The sequence below is a fragment of the Brienomyrus brachyistius genome, chromosome 5 (assembly GCF_023856365.1).
Source record: "Brienomyrus brachyistius isolate T26 chromosome 5, BBRACH_0.4, whole genome shotgun sequence".
Lineage (NCBI taxonomy): Eukaryota > Metazoa > Chordata > Actinopteri > Osteoglossiformes > Mormyridae > Brienomyrus > Brienomyrus brachyistius.
This window is the reverse complement of record NC_064537.1, coordinates 9,210,102-9,227,245: the sequence shown is the minus strand read 5'-3', so window position 1 is coordinate 9,227,245 and position 17,144 is coordinate 9,210,102. Positions and strand designations below refer to the sequence as shown.

At 43.0% G+C, this 17,144-nt stretch overlaps 1 protein-coding gene across 1 annotated transcript; it reads left to right on the top strand.

The window, feature by feature from the left end:
• The first annotated feature begins 3,384 nt into the window (after positions 1-3,384).
• Positions 3,385-7,398, top strand: si:ch211-243a20.3 (uncharacterized protein LOC100151507 homolog). The gene is made up of 4 exons (XM_049014647.1): positions 3,385-3,998; positions 5,063-5,198; positions 5,450-5,579; positions 6,777-7,398. Exons 2-4 carry the CDS (start codon positions 5,084-5,086, stop codon positions 7,120-7,122), a joined length of 591 nt encoding a protein of 196 aa, XP_048870604.1. The 5' UTR covers positions 3,385-3,998; positions 5,063-5,083; the 3' UTR covers positions 7,123-7,398.
• The last annotated feature ends 9,746 nt before the right edge of the window (positions 7,399-17,144 follow it).

Below are 17,144 nucleotides of genomic sequence, written 5' to 3'. Positions count from 1 at the left end.
TGATGTCAGATTATGAAATGTAATGTGACACATCTGAGGAGAAAGAATAGTCTAGAAAGAATAAGCCTAGTGAGTGAATTGGGGGGGGTGTCATATCAGTGCCTTTTGCCTAATTCAGCAAATAAAGTTTTCAAAGCTTGTATTTCACAAGGCTGGGGACACACTGAACAGATGGACAGGCCGACACACAAAACAAACTGCAGGAAAAACAGCATGTTCAATTCTGCACCGATTACAGCTTCCACTATGCATGCAGTGACTAAAAGTTTGAAAGGGCTTCTCATGATGTTCAAGCCTGCTTCAGATCCCTTTCAAGGTTTTCAAGTAATGTTTGTAGCTGTGGAAACATTTAACATCCCTGCCAGGTACCAGTGGACAATCAAGATGTAGGGAGAGCAGAGTGACCTCTAGGGTTGGGGTTTGCATGCTGTCCCTGTGCTGCGTAAGTTTCCTACCGTGTCTTTGGGTTCCTCTAACAGTCCAAAGGCATGCAGTAAGGCTGACTGGTGTCTCTACGTTCTTATACTGTATGTGTCTGTGTGTGCCGTGCTGCCTGGGATGGGCTCCAGACTCCTCTGCAACCCGGACCAGGAAAAGTGCTGGGAGGACGGCGGTATGAAATCACAGGTTCCTACTTGAGGTGTACTTTTCGGAGGGGACACTAAAAAAAGCTGCACACAGGAAAGAGAACCAAGTCACTGCCTGCAATCATGCATATTCAGTTGAAAAATAAAATCTCTTTTGTTTATTTTATATTCAAAACACATATTATTCAAGGATTAATAAAGACTTTTTTTTTTTGCCAAAAATTGGAATTGCTTGGAACATTGATTGGTTGTCATTCTAGGTGGAGGAGTGTGATGAATTAATTTTGGTTGTAATTAATTTATCTATTAAATCAAACTCTCTCACATAAAGGAGCAGAGTAGAAGCAGGTATATTGATTAAGTTTCTTGAGTAGCAGGGAGAACAAACTAAACTGTAGAATAATTGGTCACATTTAAAGTGGAATTTAATGTCGACATTTTGGTTCTATATTACTTCCTTTTCTTAATTGGTGAATTTTTGCTTTTTAAGCCTCATCTGCTGCCTTCTTTCGAGTTTTTCATCTGCGTCTGCATCCGTTTGTTTCTGACAAGCAAGTAGAAGTTCTCCCTCGCTGTCATTGTATGTGGGACATCAAGCAGATAGAGCAGCATGACATCATCACACAGACGCACAGTCTCGCCTTCTCCGGGTTCTGTCGGCCTACGCGCGGTTTTAGTCAACCAACCAGCTAAGGTTCAGCAGCATATCAGCCAATTAGCAGGTGTGCGTCGTGCTTCCACTGGCATCCGGCCATCGCATCCTCCGTGCTCCCTGTGATGTCCCTGCCTTTCCTGGGAATGGTTCCAAGCTTCATAAGCAGTGATGGCAAATGGATGGATGGATGGATGGATGGATGGATGGATGGATGGATGGATGGACATACGATATAATTTGAGATTTTGTATGACGAAAACAATATCTGTATCCATCTTCTGACTGCTTATCGTTGCCATAGATATATATTCGCACATATTTCTTCTTAAAAGTAGAGCTTGTCATTATATCTGTTTTGATACTCCACACGCGTCAGTTATTGTATCAGTACAAGGTTAGACTGGGAGTATGTGATGGTATACTGGTGCTACAGACCTGTGCCCTCCCCCACACAGGGCATCACGCCCAGTCCTACCACTGGGCACTCGCCAAGGAGGCTCAGACAGTCTGTGTCAGATCTCTACAGACCAGTCATATTAAAAGTCATTTCAGTGTATCTAACAGGTGCACTTGCAAATGTGACATTTAAAAGGGGCGTATTTGGTTAAATGCATAAACGTTTCCTTCATTGCATTTGCCTTCTGTGATTTGGAGTGTATTGTCATCAGCGTTATCTGTGTTATATGGTATGTCATGTCTTCAGTTGTGTTCTGTTTTTTTCGGTCGATGTTAATTTGCTCTCTGACATAATGTGCTTGTTAAAAGCTACGTTTAATCCTTATTTTGCTGTTAATTTAGCATTTTAGTGTTTATGTTTGTTTTGGGATTGATTTGTTGATGTGGAATGTCATTATGTTTTGCTTTTTGGTACCACTGTGCAGACGAGCTTTATCTGATGGAATACGTCGCCGGTATACAGTCATGTTTGAGGCTGGAGATCTATATTTACATTGTGAGGCTGGGACCCGGGTTCGAGCCCCCCCCCCATGGCTCCATGTGTGTGGAGTTTGCATGTTCTCCCCATGTTGTCGTCGGGTTTCCTCCAGGTACTATGGTTTCCCCCCACAGTCCAAAAAGTGGCAAATTGCCCATATGTGTCAGTGTTCCTGCCTTGCACCCATAGCCTCCTGGATAGACTGTGGACGCCCCCCCCCCCCCCCCCCCCAATAGATAAGTGATCAGAGAAAATGGGTGGATTAAAAGTCATTCTGTGGTGTGGATATCTTAAAAATGTAATAGAATGTATGTCTAAATTTAAGAAATAGCTTTTTGCAATTGCTACTTAAGATCTTCAGCCTGCAGCACGCGCAATTAAGGGTAATTTGTAAAACAGCAGCATTATGCAATGATAATTGAGATTTATTGTGAAAAAAAAACCTAATTCAAATTCCTTGGATGTTACTGGAAAGTAACTGGACGAGGTGGCAACCTCTTTGAATGATGACAAATTAGCGTGCGCTGCAATGTGTTTGTCATGCATTTAATGATGAAATAATGTCACAAATATCACACAATGTAAACAAACATTTATAAAAAGAACAGTCAAAGAAAGTCTGTTGGGAAAAAGACTGGCTCGGCATCAAACGGGCTTTTATCGGAAAGAAGTCACTTTGGGTGACAGTGTGTTCTTTGCAGTATTTAACACCAGAACAGTGATTTTCTTTTGTAATATTTTCATTTTGTGACTGACTCATCTTCAATGCTTTTTTTCGTTTTTTTTTTCCCTGTTGAATTTTGTTGCATTATTTCCCTGAGCATAAATGTGAGATTTCTCTCTGTCTTTTGCATTACTCTCCCCTTCTTAGAGATATAAACAGGCATAGAGTGAACAGAATTTGCCAATTGCCATTTTAATTATAAACAGATCTGTTGTTTGAATGAGGGGCAGCTTGCGTGCACTAGACCAATGGTCAGCAGTCTCTCCGAGAAAACAGTCATTTACGTTTCGGAAAACAAACGGAGCCAATACTGACCTCATATTTAGCAACTTCACAAAAGCACTGAAAGTGGGAGCAGGAGCGGGAACAGAACCAACATCTGGTCGCCAGTGAATACGAAACATGTTGGCTGTTCCAACCCTGCCTCCTTTCTCCTTCTTTCGCTCTCCCGTTGACCTGAAATCACACCCCCACATTCTTCTACGGGAGGAAAATCAGCACCTGGGTAGTAATGCATGTAAATGGAAAATCATTATATCAATTTAATTGATTTTTTTATTTCCGGACATGAATTATGCCTAAAAAGTAACACTGCATATTTTGACATTCTGAACCGTCTGCCAGTAAGATGACGTCGATAAGATAGTAGGGCGCACATATGGTGTATGAATTTTAACAGGCATTAACAGAACCACCTTCCAAGCAATAGTAGCGGCAACCAATAACCTGTCATTGAGAGGAGGAAAAAGGAAGGCAGAAGCCCTGGAGAAAGAAGAAATGCAGGAAAAAAAAGCAAACATCTGGTAACAGCTGGAGAGGGATAGGAAGGCTCGGGACGGGAAGCTGGGTGTCGGAGTCGACGTAGCGTTCGCTCAGACGCCGTCTTTTTCCTCGGACGAGGCTGGGTCTCTGAGCGTGACCGCTGTCATCAGGCCGCAACGCATTACTGCCGCTGACGGCGCATGCAGAGTACGGTGCAGTAAAAACAAAACTGTCACAGGGAAGAGAAAATCACCTTGTATAAACATATAAGCCAAATTATCCGAACAATAATTAGGGTGCAAAGTTTCGAGGTGGGAAATTTCTCCTCTTCAGAGCGTGAGTACACTTGATACCTCTATGTCATTATCTCCATTTTTATAGTATTTTCTTTTCTTTTTTTTGTTATCTTGGGTGGTTTTTAAAACATACAACAGCCACTGGCATCTAGTTATATTAGCCTCTTTGAGTTATGTGGGAAATTAGAATCCTGAATAGAACAAAACGATAAATATGCTGATTATAGGTGATACTTTGTGTTTTCTTTACAGATATTATGGTGTGTTCCGCACATTTTATGATGTTGTGCCAAAGTAATGCACATTTTTAATGTTGCGCTATCTAGCAATTCAGTGGCACTTTTTAAAAAAGCCTTTGGTCAAAGAAAAAGCATTTATTATCTGAAATGTTATTCCTTTTGCTATGTCTGATATCTTTGGGGGATGTTTAAAATCCCAGCTCCTCCTTGCATCTCTTTCTGAGTTTCGGTCAGTCATAGGACGCAGACTGCCTTGCGTAATGTGCAACATAAATGTCCAAACTTTTCTAATCGCCATACTGGTAGTTTTGTATATTATCGCTTGATTTTATTTTGCCCAGTGGCTGTTTCTCCACAGTCATCATGCCATTACTTCTTTCACAATCAATATTTTCCTTCCTGTGGATCCATATTACCCGTTTGTCTGTCCTCTTGCCACATCTCGGCATAATTTCCCTACAGTGCTCACACAAAAGGCACTTATCTGAGAGCTAAACTTCCAGTGTGTTTATCGAGTCACAACACTTGCTCCCCTTGACCAAGACAGCTGATGCTTCCTTCTATTCACTCAGTAGATGTTGTTTTGAAGAGTGGCCGTGATGTTTTGCTGATCCATATTCTGGAAGGAGAATGTTTATCTCTGTGATCAAAATTTTAAAAACTTATTAAAGCACATTCATTGGAAATTATGCTATTACCTAAGGAGATAACTTGGCCAAACTAGGTGGAAAAACGAGCACAGAGTCGCCCTGCACTGCTTTCAGTCATTTACTCCAGAGCACTGGAAACAAGAATGGAAAAAATGTTCAGGTCGACCGAGTGCAAAGAATTCTATTGATCATTTTTTTCTGGAATTTTCTCCCAGGTACAGCTGTATCTTATCAACATGGCCCCTCCCCCCATTATGACGATGATGCTGCTGGTTGCCATGGTGCCCGCAAAACTATTGGCTGTGGAGTCCAATGAAATTGACTACGGATTCTGGAACTACAGAGAAGGATGTGAGAGGGTGGCTTCACTTAATTGTTTGCACATTTTCCATATGAAATAAGAAAATAAAAGAATCATTATGCTTTGAAGAACACATTGTAGTAACATTGTTAGCATGTTTTGCATGCACTGCTAGTGATCATCCAAGATTATTTGTCGATTTGTTGATACTGATGATTATTTTTCAGTGTTAATATGACTTTCAGTACAGTTTGACTAGTCAAATGTGAGTGACACATCAGTGTCTCTGTTACCATGACAGCGGACAACGTGAACGTGGCCTCGGTACGCAGCATGACCCGGGTTCTCGATGTGTGGGGGAAACGGATCTTTAACGAGATCAAGCACATGCTGCTCTCCCAGCCCAGCGCACTGTTGCCGGACTATTCCAGGTACCCAGGCAGCAAAGTGGCACGACTCCAAGTCCGCCATATAGCGTCGTGTAACTTTTCCGGTCATTTAAAGTTCATTTTCCTACACAGCATGAAGGCTGAAAAAGGACTAACAAAACAGCCTTTAATAACGACGGTGCAGAGTGAGTGTTGTTCAGGCTGTGTGTGTGACTGCGTCCTGTAGTATAGGTATCCTACCACCTAATAAAGTATTATACAAAAAAGCAATTTCCGTTTACTGTAAAATGTGGTACAGGCAACTGTTCTTCTCAAAGCATTCCCCCGTGTGTGCTTTTGTGGAAGAAAACAGGAGGAAACAGAAACCATAGACTGAGTTTGTTGTTTGCTCTTGTGGGGGGGGGGGGGGGCTGCATCCTGCTTACCTTATGTGTTAATGCACATATCTGATGTACACATAACCTATTATTTTGTCTACGGATACCATACCAACAAGGAACGTGCCAACAAAGAACATGTGCAATGCTGGTCTTGCCAATTAATTGCATTTTTGACTCAGGCGACTGCAGGGGGGTCAGTGCCCCCCGCACCCTCCTCAAACCTAGTCCATAACGCCAATCAAAAGTTTGATCTCGTTTAAATTATAATTATATCCCTTTAGGTGTATTGCATTAATTTTAGTCTCTGTTCCAAGTGGCAAATGGATATATTAAGCAAAATGGCACAATAAATTAAGGCAGATTCAATTAATCTTTAAATAATATCATTCACATTTCTTTAAGTCTTTTTGCTCCGTATGATCAGTTAATCAAACGTGTTTGATTACTTGGCAAGGAGACATTAAAACTAAATTTAAGGTTAAGCACCAAGCATGTGATGGGGTCTACCCTGAGACCTCTGTGAGGGTTAGCATACAGAGCCTGAAAACACTGGAGCGTTCTCTTATCTTACTCTGTTTTGAGACACACACAGTTAGGGGGGGGATGCAACTGTTCTACCAGGAGAGGGTTTGAACCAGCAACCTTCCGATCACAAGCATAGATGTTTAACCCATCAAATCACACATCACCCCTCGCTACAAAGCTAATTTGTGTCAGATGAATGAATTTTGATAAACAAAAGAATTACAATTCATTATTTCTAACAAAGCACTACATTAGTAGAAAGTGCACGCCGTCATGAACCCACTGCAAACAGAAAACTATAGAATATAACTGCAATGTCATCTGTGTCCTACAGGGTGCGCCCACTCTCAGAGTCCCTCAACGATCTGTTCAAGGAAGTCACTCTCCTGCAGAAGCGCATCACGGAACTCACCAATCGCTTAGCAACGTTGGAACCTTATCTCCGTCGCCACGGCTACCGTGAGGAAGTAGGTAGAGCAGAGGACAGAAGTGTTGGTAGGGCATTGCCCCCTCAGAGCATGAGGGGAGGGGGGGCAAGCTTCGCCAAATACCCCCCAAGGTACAGAGCCAGACTACGTCCTGTAAATATACCACTGCGGAGGAGGAGAGTGAAAGTGTACAGAAGGGTAGGGGACAGACAGAAGCACTCACGAACCTGGAGAGGGGAACAGAGTAACTGAAAGGGGGTCTTTTTTAAAATCCAAAAAAGCGGGGAGCGGGTGAAGGGAAAAAAAACAAAGAAATTAATCATTAATGCTACATTTCTATTACAGATTTTAAATGGACTTATAATGCATCCCATTTGAAGTAAATTAAGTTACTTTTTTACTCATTTTGTTCACTACCAGAAGAAAATTATAATATTTACTAGTCATGCTTAAATCAAAAACTTGACCACTGATATGTGCATGTTTGACGCTGTAACATAAGACAATAAAATCAAACATATACTTCCATATTAACTTTTCGAGTCAGTCCATTAGTGTGATTAGGGAAAAAAAAAACACCCAAATTATAAACAGGAAAAACACTTTGGTTGGGTTCCAGATCGCAGCGGCTGGCTGCGCCTTTTCATGAAGGGCGCGATGCGGCGCCTCGCCACATGGTGGCAGCACTTCACAGCCTTACTTTCTGCTTCAGCCTTGGCTACGGAGAGTAAAGCCTGAAGCACAGTGTTCTCAGCCATGAATGGCAAAACAAAAAGCAGAATCCTTCTAAAAAGGTGTGCATGTGATATTCCGGTTAATGATTTTTTTTATTTCGTTGCCTGGCGGATTGTTATTCTTGGTGACTTATACAGCATACGGCTTTTTACACATTTAGCCAGTCGTACATTTAGTTGTATATATTTTATGAAAACGATTCAGGTCACACGCTCCCTCAGCGTTAAACCGCACCATTTCTCTTCTGGGGAATGAGCCATCGCCGTTTTTGTGCACCTCCATAACCACCATGGAGAATCTGACCTATTTAACCTCTCACATTTTGAGATTATTTATCCTGGTTGCCATAAGAACTACTCGTTCCCTTTCCCCCCACTTTTTTTCCTTCTTATCACTGCATGTCACCTTCTGTCTTTCACCCTTCACCAGTGCTCCCTCGCTCTTGTCGATCCTTCCTTTCCATCTGTCCGCTCTCCGTTTCTCTCCGTCATCCTCTTTCACTTCTCACCATCCCTCCCTCTCGCAGTCCTCCATCCTTCATCTGCTGCATGCTGCCATCTCCCTCCCCCATCTATCGAAGTCTCTATCACAAATCAATGTGGGCGTCCAGCTCGGGCTGCATTTTTCCGCGGTGTGTGTATGTGCGCGTCTTGCTTCCCTGCTATGTCCAATCCAGTAAGACAGCGAACATATACCATATTAACCTCCCACTCTCCCTTTTTCACTCTCCCCCTCTCTAAAAAGATCACGTTGCTAGGTAACAGTTAATTGTCAAGAAGTAGTGACATGTGTTGCAATGTGTTCAGGAATTGTGGGAGCGGGAGGGATAGTGCAATAGAAAAGAGGATGGAGGAGTCGAGGTACGGATGAATACAGCAGATTAAAACCTTACTGAATTTACTATACGACATACCAGAAATGCCACACGTTTTTGATAGAAATATCACGTTGTCTGAAATGCATGGAATTCACTCCTAATCTGCTACTGGAAGTGTATCCTTTAATATATTTCAAATACGCTGTACATTGTCATACAGTGCAGATCATTGACCTTCTTTTAGTGCTGATAGGACACACCAGGAGTGAATTTTCTGAACTGACGAATGAATAATAATCAGAATGCAAACATTAAACACACGCGAACGGATCAGACTTTTCTTGCATTAGCAGTGACAGCCTTATAATTAATTTTTTTCCCCGTGCCTTGTACTCCTACTCCAAAGGAAGAGAGAAATATTTGTTAGCAGAAAAGTTTTTGATTGTCTTTTTTTTTTTTTAAATCTCAGCTATTTATGGACCAGCTAATAAATGTCCACATTTATATACACTGGCACCATCGAGCTTCTCATTGGACTCAGAACATAGAACAATCAAGAAATACTGGATCTGATTTTTGTAGGCAGCTTTTATTATGAAACACCTGTGTATATTACCTGTATATCACAGCTGCTAGCAAAGGCAAGATTTAAAGACATTTTATTTTCATGCCATTCTTTGCATGTATTTTTGTTGGGGGGGGAGGGGGGGGGAGCTTCCTTCATTACTGCAGATTTCATGAAGTGTAACTGTCACACACTGCACAACCCTATGTCACATGGTCAATGCAAATGGGATCGTGTCTAATCTTTAAATGCCAGCTTAGCTAATTTTACAGGTTCATGCAAATACAATTTATCTTGCTTATTAAAAATAGGCACTAGTTAGCATCTTTACTAAAATATATCTGGCAAGCTGGGACAGGGCTGGTGTTGTGCCGTGCTTGTGCCGCGTGCATGTGTGTGTGGGTGTGTGTTTGTGTGTGTTCCATAAACTTTTATTGATTATTTCTGCTGATTGCACGGAGGACATGCTCGGAAGGCGCGTACCACAGCGCAGCTGTCAGGGAAGAACGTGGTGTTGTGTGTTTTTTTTTCCCTCTCACTTTCACACTGAATGCAAACCTGAAAGTGAAGCGCATCTTTGGACGAATGCCAGGAACAAAGTCCCCTTCACACGCCTGCATGCTGCCAACATCGCCAGAGATGAGAACATGGGCAGAAAAGCACTCGCTGAATTGAAAACCAAGGAAGCGCTGGGTCTGTCTGTCTGTGTGTCTCAGTGCAATAGTGTTTTGGAATCAGTCCCAAAGACGAGGAAGGCGAAGCAGCAGCTGAAGAGCCGGGTGTTCGGGGGATTCTGGGAAACCTGTTTGATCCGATGCGCCACACGACTGATGTCACATGACTTCATCGTTTAAATTTGCCATTTATTCCCACCATGACCTGACAAATTAGAAGAGTTTGTTTTATTGTGATGTCATCAACCATTGCCAGACAGTTCTATATATCTATATATAGTTGGTTGTATTTTTTGCAGAAATTAACTGTTGCACTCAAGGGATGTTGCTGGAATCGTTCATTTCACATGAAAGCAGAACAGGCCGTCCATCTTTTGTGTGGAGGCATGATTTCTGACCCAATTTGATTTTTGACCCAAATCCACCTCTGCTTGGTGAGTATGTGTATGTTTGCCCCTTGTTTGTTTGAGTTTTCACTGGGTATTCTGAAGACATGCAGTCTCTCTAATATTACCCTTAGTGTGTGTGTGTGCATGCGTGTGTGTGCATGTGTGTGTGCATGAGTGCACGTGTGTTTGTGCATGTGAGTGTGTGTTTGTGCATGCGAGTCTGTGTGTTTGTGCATGCGAGTGTGGGTATGCATCTGTGCATGCGAGTGTGTGTGTGTTTGTGCATGCGAGTCTGTGTTTCTGCATGTGAGTGTGTGTGTGTTTGTGCATGCGAGTGTGTGTGTGTTTGTGCATGCGAGAGTGTATTTGTGCGTGCGAGTGTGTGTTTGTGCATGCGAGTGTGTGTATGCGTCTGTGCATGCGAGTGTGTGTTTGTGCGTGCAAGTGTGTGTGTGTTTGTGCGTGCGAGTGTGTGTGTGTGTGTTTGTGCATGCGAGTGTGTGTATGCGTCTGTGCATACGTGTGTGTGTGTGTTTGTGCATGCGAGTGTGTGTGTGTTTGTGCATGTGTGTGTGTTTGTGCATGCGAGTGTGTGTTTGTGCGTGCGAGTGTGTGTGTTTGTGCATGCCAGTGTGTGTATGCGTCTGTGCATACGAGTGTGTTTGTGTGTGTGTGTGTTTGTGCATGTGTGTGTGTGTGCATGCGAGTGTGTGTGTGTGTGTTTGTGCATGCGAGTGTGTGTATGCGTCTGTACATGCGAGTGTGTCTGTGTGTGTGCATGCGAGTGTGTGTATGCGTCTGTGCATGCGAGTGTGTGTGTGTTTGTGCATGTGTTTGTGCATGCGAGTGTGTGTGTGTTTGTGCATGCGAGTGTGTGTATGCGTCTGTGCATGCCAGTGTGTGTGTGTTTGTGCATGTGTGTGTGTTTGTGCATGCGAGTGTGTTTGTGCATGTGTGTGTGCTGTGATGGCTTTGCTTCATGGTTTATGTTCCTGCTTCACCACAACCTTATACTGGATAAGCAGTTTTGGAAAATAGGTAGATAGAACAACAAAGGAAGCCTGATAGGTGAGACCCTTCGAATTTTTAAACATAAGGGTAAATGTTCCTGTCTGTATATTAAGAAAAGAAAATCTCTCCCGTGAAAAGGGGTAATTTCATTTAAGTTTCATTTCATTTAACAGAGATCATGTGTGTAATATTTGTATAACTAAAGGGCCAATATCATGATCCAAAACTTTCCAAAACACAAAACATGATTTCATGTCCGGTTCTTGAAGGTTTGTATAACATGATGCAAATCAACTCGTTGAGCTCGGGGCATACGGTGATTAATTAATTAACAAATCAACCCCTCACCCCCTGTCATGGTGCCTCAGGTCAGAATCAAACGCCCAGCAAGAGGTACAGAATCCCACCAAATGTCACGGCATACCACACTGACTGCAGAATAAGGGTAGCAGAGCATTGTGGTGGCCGCAGGAGTGGGCATGGTAGGGTTCCCCTGGAATAAACCCAAGTGCAGAATCGTAGTGTTATGGCCTAGAACCGCAGACTTCGGCGGCTTGCTGATGGTTTGACGAATGTTTGAACGCAGTACCGCTGGCTTCCTAGAAAAATAAGTTGAATGTCCCACATGACACATCAAGTCAGTCAGGGCCAAAGATGAACCAGTATACTGTCATTTTCAAGAAAAAGTACAGGTTTAATTCATACTAACATGCGACTCATGACTGTGGCGGGGGGAGGGGGGCTGCATATCACTGCCGCATCCTCCACGATTGTCTTATCTGTCTCCGCTCCTCTCGCGAACTTTTTCAGAGTCAAACTCGCGACTCCCAAGCCTGCCGTGCATGTTACACAACGATCAAACGGGAGTGTCAAAGTACCGCGCCAAGTTTACATTTAAAAAAACGTGTCGGAATGTTTTTGTGTCTGCCCACCCACCCTGATTGTACAGACCAGATGAAGACTTTAGCACCCCAGCCTGACTCAGCCGCAGAGTAGATGGCTGGTGCTTATGAGAAGAATGAAGCTCCGTGAGGAAGAATTCCGGGCAAAGTCACGATACGTTAACAGAAAGCTACATTCCCGCATTACTGATTTAAAAAAGAAATGGCAAACGTTCATGTGATAAACTGAGAAAATAAGTAGCAGTTCAGAAGGTAACACCATGCAGAAAAAATTGTTACACTATTTAATGCACTTTCTAGATGAAAGAGACATACTTTATTCTTAAGGTGACTAGGGCACGCCGCCAAGTTCAGAAACCTCTGTTGAATACAGTGACATCGGGGCATGAGTATCTCTTATGGACAGTATCGTAGTGTTGCTATTTATACAGTTTATTTATTCTAACGGTTAATATATTACATTAGTCCCCCCAAGGATTGTGGCCCTAGCTTGAGCCTCTTTTGTGGGGAGAAGCCAGATAAAATATAAATCTAAAGTTCCATGAAGAATAAGTGAGTCTCCCCAGAATTGGGTTTCCATTGTGTTCCTGGTTCCTGGGCCACCTATGTAATGGTTACATGGAGGTGTCATGTGACTCGCCACGTACGAAGTAATACATGGGCTTCAGATGCAGTACCGTTTGTGTAGCAGGCATGAGTGGGATTAGACCTTGGCAATGGACACTGGCTTTGGGAACGGAGGACGTTAGAGGGAGCTGGAGCTGGTCGCAGGTAGAGTGTCTCCATTTACATTTTGAACTCGCTTACTTGGCGGAAGCTTTTATCCGAAGCAAAGCAAAATGGAGAAAACAGGGTCTGTGGAGTAATTGGGGTTAAGGGGCCTCGCTCAAGGGCCCGATGGTGACATCACTCTGCCGACCGACGGATTCGGCCCAGAGACCTTCCGATCCCAGGCAGAGCATCCTGACTCACTGAGCCATGCTCCACCCCACGCTGTGGTCTTCCTACTGTGAAGCCCCCCCATGGTGAAAGACCTCAGGCGAGTGTGGGGATTCTCACAAGTCCCACGCTGAGGCCTGTGCAAACGGTGGTTTTCCCAGTGGAAGGTTGTCCAGGCGAGCAGCCTCTCTGCAGAGAGGAAAACTCAGTTGGGGAACAATGGAGATCCAGGAGGGAGCGTGATTGCAAAGAGTGGACTCCTGGCTCTGCATCTGAGTGATAAATTGTTATTCGAAGTCTGAGCAAAACCATGGATTTTTTTTTAAACCCACATCAGGTCTGAGCACAAGGATGTTAATAAGTGTAGCAGAGCAGCCGAAGCTAATGGTCAGTGTTCGATTTTATAGTTTTATCCTATGAATCGAGACTATGTGTTTCGGACACTAGAATGAAAAGAGGGATTGAGCTGTTAGCTGATTCACCAGGATGTCCCAGGTAAACAGTCAGAGTTTGCTGGGATGCCTTGGCTGAAACTTCAGTGTGAAATAAATTCGGCTCAAACCCCCCCCAGAAAAACTTCCCCCCCATACCGAGTGAGGTCGGGGACATTGAGCCTGAATAGCCCATGCTCAAGACCTCCAAGCTGGGGGTAGAAGGCAGCCAGTGCCTGTTATGGTAGTATCCCTAGGACCCGCTGGCGGACCCCCGCGGTGGGGAAAGCTGTCAAGCTGATGAAAAAGACTTTCAGGACAATGCCTCCACGCTGGTCTCCCGAAACAGCTTGAAAGCTACTGACAGGTCAGAAAGGTTGCAGTGACGCCAATTATGGAGGCAAAAGCTCATGCGTGGGAGGAGTTTGCAGAAGCCACGGAAAGGGACTTTCGGACGACCCCAAAGATGCTTTTGAAAACTGTTTGATGTCTCAGGAGGAGAAGGAGGAGATCTTACTCAATATTTGGCCAGGGTGGGGAAGTGCTGACCAGCTCCGCGGATATCATCGAGCATTGGAAAGAACATTCTGTGGAATTCCATAAGTCCATAAGGCCTCGCACTAGGAGACAGTTTTGGAAACTACTGGTGGGAGGAGTCTATTACTACAGCGAAAGTCGCCATGGTGGCCAGCGGCCTGCAGGGCTGCAAGGGTAGATAAAACCCTTATTGAAAGCACTCGATGTTCGGGTAACAAGGTTGATGCACCTCTTCAATGTTCAAAGGAGAGCTGGTAAAGTATGTCTGTACTGGTATAGAGGGGTGGTGGTCCCTATTATTAAAAAGGGGGACCAGGGGGTGTGTTCCATGGCGAGATCACACTTCTCAGTCTCCCTGGCAATGTAGGCAGAGGACAGGATCCCTAGCCCAATGATTTAGTCTAGGATTCAGGAGAAACAATGCAAATTTAATAATAATGCCACCCGGATGATGTGTAAGCTCTATGAGATGGTGGAGTGGACATCATTACATCTTAGAAGGAAAATGCATTGTCTGCTTTTATTGCAAAAGCTTTAATGGGCAAATTACCTCAGTACATATATAGTTTGCTGACATTCCACACCAATACATACAGAACCCGCTCATCAGTTAAACGTCTCCTTCAGCCTCCCGCCACGCGCACAGAACTGAGCAAATCCGGCTTTTGTTCTTATGCACCACGAGTGGAATATACTACAAAATATAGTGAATTTGGACTCCTTGCCTTCCCTGAATGTGTTTAAAAAAATCTCTTGAACTATGAGCTAAAAGAACAGTGTCATTGTTTCATACAAATTAATTTCATTCTATGTATTTTTGGGGAGTTTGAGCATTTGCATGCGTTTTAGTTTGTGTTTATATTACTCATCTCTGTGTGTATGTATATGAAACTTTTTATCTTATTTTTATCTGCTGCCATCTTGGCCGGGACTTCCTGGAAGAAGAGATATGGTATCTTAGTGGAACATTCCTGATAAAATACAGGATAAATAAATAAATAAAATAAATATGCAACTCAGTTCTTCTGGGTACGTCCCACTGGGCTAGAAGCCATCAGGAAGACTCAGGACATGCTAGATGGATGTCTGGGGGAAGTCTTCAAATGGAAATACATCCCCCTGACTGAGCTATAGTCTGTGGCAATGGAAAAGGAGGTCTGCTCTGACCCACTCGGCAAGCTGCCACCCTCACTAAGAAAAGCATCGGGAGACTGAGGTGATATAGTAGGTAAGTGCATTTCCCAATAACTTTAGCTTGTTGGAGTTTTGCTTACACAAAAATGTTCGGAACAATGATTGGTCAGAGAGATAACCAATCAAATTGTAGAGGAGGTGGGTCCAAGCAACTAGAGGAGACACCTGATTGGTTGGTCCCAGCTCCTCTATTTGCATGGATCCACCTCTACATCTGATGTAGTATTTAACTGGCTACATGGGGTTTTTAATTACTCAATGGATTGTGAATACATAATGCAATGTATCAGTAGGTAATGCTTGCTAAAGGATAATCTAGAGGAGCCCCATTTGTCTTAGCCTTTAAATGCAAGCCAAAGACCCAGCTTTGCGCTCGCTCTAGGTCTTGGGGTGACATTATTGAAATGCACCCACTTGACACCAGTGTTCCAGATATACTACAGAAGACGGGAACTTATTATCCCGACTCTACCGCAGTTAATCACTCTTCCCCTTCCGCACTCCCACCTCTGACTCCACCAATGATGCTACTTTCACTGGAAGCTGAAGAGAGCTGAAGAGATGCACGGCCATCATCCTGATGAGAAAACATGCTTACGAGCAAGGCGCCGACAAATTTTGGAATGTTATTCTCATTCTCTGATCGAACCTGTTTTTTTTTTTTTTTTAATTAGTTAACCTTTTGTAAGGTGTCTCTTCAACCCCATGCAAGGGAGCTTAGCCACTGGGTGGTAGATCTAGGGCCCCAGCCTCTCTCTCTCCACATACCACTTTCTCATCCCATTGTTTACACATTCGTTATTATGGACACCTCCTCCCTGCAGAATGAAACAGAGCGAGGAGATCACAAATAGGAAAACGGGAGTAACAGGGGGCGAAACCTCCTCAGGCAATTATATGCAGTGGAGTTATTGCATACTTGTGGTGAAGAAATAGCTTTTGAAAATTAATCTTGCGACCAGAAGGCAGATTCCCAGCAGTACGATGCTGTTTCCGCAGGAAAACCTCCGGTCGTGGCAATGTGTAGCGTCCCAAAGTTACCTACCCTGTGAGCTGCTCAGGATATAGCAGCCAGCTAATAAAATTAGCATTGCAAATACAGTACAGTGCAAAGGTCTACGGCAGTCAGAGAAAATGTTTAAATGATCTACACATTGATATATTATTATGTCTGTCCAAGTGTGACAGCTTAGCAATTTCAAAACCTCTCCTGAAGTCACCCCAATTTTTACAGCAATCAATACGTCTATGCATTTTTTGACTCAGCCACTAGCATGTTTGGCTAATCAATACCTCATCAAGCCATCTAACTAATTAAATTAATTTATTTGAGCTGGTGGTGAAACTTAATGAATATGTGGAATGGCTGGGGTGCCCCGAGGAGAGGTTTGGGATCCGAAGCTGTGCTCTTCTAGTCATCCATCAAGACATCACTGACTTTTCGGAGAGCAAAAGAAATTCTTGTTAGTTGTTACTGTTGCATATTCTAATGTTAAATTGTGTTGCTTTTTAAGCAAATATACACTTACAATCCAGACAAGTTTAAATATTTTGACTGCAGTTTTCTTTGACTTTTGCACTGTGTTGTACAGCAAAGGGTTTATGTCTTTTCATCAAATGTGGCGAATATTTACCTCCCATCTAGCAAAGAGTGGGTAGATCAAGAGGGTATGTAGTAGCCAGAGAGAAAACCAAAAGCCTCGAAAGAACCGATCAAAAAGAAGAGACAGAGTTGGGGAAGAGCAATTGCAGATATATACAGTCATACGAGAGGCTTTTAATCAACAATTAGACATTTGTACAAAGAAATGGAGAGATGTTTCTGTTTATCATAAACCAAAATTACTGTTAGTTAATGGAAGCTTATAGCAAAATTTTAAAGATTAATTAAGAAATATATATGGGACTAATGACTCTTGTCAAAAAATGAAGTGAAAGCTTACAATTAGCACTGCTTAATTTGAGGACAGTCATTTGTAAGTGTATTAATTATTGCATCTATATTGTGTGCTTGTAATGTAAAGCATCTATTTGTTAAAAACGAAATAAGAGACTATACGTAACTTGATCATTTTAATTT